The sequence below is a fragment of the Adiantum capillus-veneris genome, chromosome 26, assembly GCF_014529385.1.
Source record: "Adiantum capillus-veneris isolate H3 chromosome 26, ASM1452938v2, whole genome shotgun sequence".
NCBI classification, from domain to species: domain Eukaryota; kingdom Viridiplantae; phylum Streptophyta; class Polypodiopsida; order Polypodiales; family Pteridaceae; genus Adiantum; species Adiantum capillus-veneris.
In genome coordinates this window covers 125606927-125609330 of record NC_140956.1, presented here as the reverse complement: position 1 = coordinate 125609330, position 2404 = coordinate 125606927, and the positions used below count along the sequence as shown (strand labels likewise).

General features: G+C 42.8%; 1 protein-coding gene across 1 annotated transcript; it reads left to right on the top strand.

The window, feature by feature from the left end:
• Positions 1-429: 429 nt before the first annotated feature.
• On the top strand, positions 430-1221 carry LOC147424157 (uncharacterized). Its single transcript, XM_086502344.1, has one exon. It carries the CDS (start codon positions 876-878, stop codon positions 1110-1112), a length of 237 nt encoding a protein of 78 aa, XP_086358470.1. The 5' UTR covers positions 430-875; the 3' UTR covers positions 1113-1221.
• Positions 1222-2404: the final 1183 nt, after the last annotated feature.

Here is a 2404-nt window from a genome sequence, read left to right as displayed (position 1 = left end):
CGGAATTGAGAGCCAATCTGTCTCCCTCTTTCTCTCTCTCTCTCTCTCTCTCTCTCTAGCCATCTGCACCAGCGTGGATGAGATCGGACTGATTTTCCAAGCAAAAACATTCTTTGTTGAGGTCTCTAGGAATAGTTTCTCTCGAAGTTGAAAATTATCTTCTTCTTCTTCTTTCTCTCTCCCTCTCTCTCTCTCTCTCTACCCATCTACGCGTCGGTGCAAATTGCCAGAGAGAGTATCTACAAGTTCAAAGAGCTACAACAAAGAAGCACTTAGGGAAATTTGACATCATCTCTCCTTATGCCTCTAATGAGAAGAGGCATATCTGTAGGTGTCACTTGGCTCGTGTAGAAGAAGGAGCTCGGGTTGGAGTTGTGCAGAGAGAGGGAGGTAGCGATGGTGCTTGGGACGTAGAAACATCATGTTGGGGTGGTGTGCGTTGCATCTCTCATCCTGTACGTATCTGCTGTTGCAATAAGAAAACTGGGTATGCACAGCCCTTCCAAGTCCGCACTATCTTCTCTACATATAATCTCGGCATGACTAGCACCACTCTCATCCTTATCGTAGCACAAGTGCAGCTATATTGTGTACACGTTCACCTGCACATCATACCAATCCCTACATACCGTAGTTTGTCAGGGCTTGGATCCTGCAAAGGCCAACATATGCACCATACACTCCTTGGAAATCAAAAGGTCAAATGGTGGGTGGTGATACAAAGCGCATAGGCTAAAGGTAGCATGCCTGGAGTTGTGGCATTCAAGGGCATAGCACGCACTCTTTTGGTTGCGTTTGATTGAAGGTGATGATGAACTTGGTGTCTCGCTATAGGAAGCATAACGTTATTTCATTCTACTGTCAAGGAAATTGCAATGCTACAACAAAAGCAACAGGAGCAGCTAAAGCAGATGATACGAGTTTTGGAGGATGGGGAGGAGAAGAGTCTCATTCTAGCCCTTAACCAGTCTTCAAGACAAGGGGCAGCTGGTGAAGAACACACACAGAGAGGAGACGAAGATGATGCTATGCAGGTGACTAGGCAAAGCATGGAGGATGAAACAATAAATAATGGAGCGCAAGGTGAGGATGCACGTGATGCTGATAGTTAAACAACACCAAGTAGTACCCGGCCAACCTTGTTACTAATTGACACCTCCTTTTGGGAGGTGGGATCAATGGCTCACAATCAACGGTTGATCATGACCATTGAGGGTTTGAGGTTGTCACATTGTATACGGTAGAAAGATCTTTCAATTCTAAATCTTTTAGAGAGCTTTTGCTAGTTATGGGAAGTGTCTATTTAAAAAAAATTAAGCATAGAATTCTCATAATTTCTCTTTATAAATTGGTTAGAAATGGCTTATATTGTTCATCTTCTATAGGATGTTTATAGGTGCATTGAAAAATTTGGTCGGGTTTTTCTTCTCTCAGAAAAACTTGCTCTGTGTATGGTAAGACTCGTTAAAGAAGTTCTTGGGGTGTGGCAAAGTAAGAACCCAAGGCTGAAAAACATTTGTTTTCAAGTGACAAATCTATTGAAGCATTTTGAAACTTGGAGTTTAAGGCATGTGGACAAGTTTTAAAATGAAGAAGCACATGGTGCAACACAAGCTTCAATTGGCCAATTGTATGTGATAAAAGATGATTCTCCTCTTTATTTGGGAAGGGAACATTTGGAGAGGGAAGAAGAGTTTCTATGACAGATATGCTTCCATCAGAGTTGGAGAGATTAAAGAAGTATGCCTTCCTTCGTCGTGTCAAAAGGTATGTGCTACTTTGTGATGCCTTATATATGAAGGGGGCTAATCTTGTGATGCAAAAAGTGCCTTGGAAAGAGGAAATCTATAAAATTTTGGAGGAGAATCATGAAGGTTCTTGTGGTAGTCACTTTGCTTCAAAGATTACTTTGCATAAAGTCTTGGGGGAGGGGAATGTGTGGCCAAGCATTCAACATGATGTTCATAATTGGTGCAAGTCTTGTAAAGAGTGCCAAAGCCTCGAAACTAGGTTTCTCAAATAAAAAATTAGAGGCACCATTGTGTCTACTGATGTTTTTGAGAAGTGAGGTGTTGATGAATGTTAACCCTCACGGCTCACGGACACCCCATCACCTACGACGGACGTGTATTATGTATTTGGTAGAGTCAGGTACCGGACTTGTCGGACCAATAGGAAAAGGGTAAGAGTGATCGCCGATGAGAGGCGCACTCTAACTGGGACATTCAAGGGATTAGTTGGCTAAGCATGGGCGCCCAAGTGTGAATGGGGTGAGCTCATATAAAAGCCAACTAAACCTAAAATTCACTTATTCTCTCATTTGTGCAATAGAAGAGTGCTCTTGCTCCATCTCCATCTCCATCTTCTTCTTCTTCACCTCCTCGTGTGTGTGTGTATGTGAGAG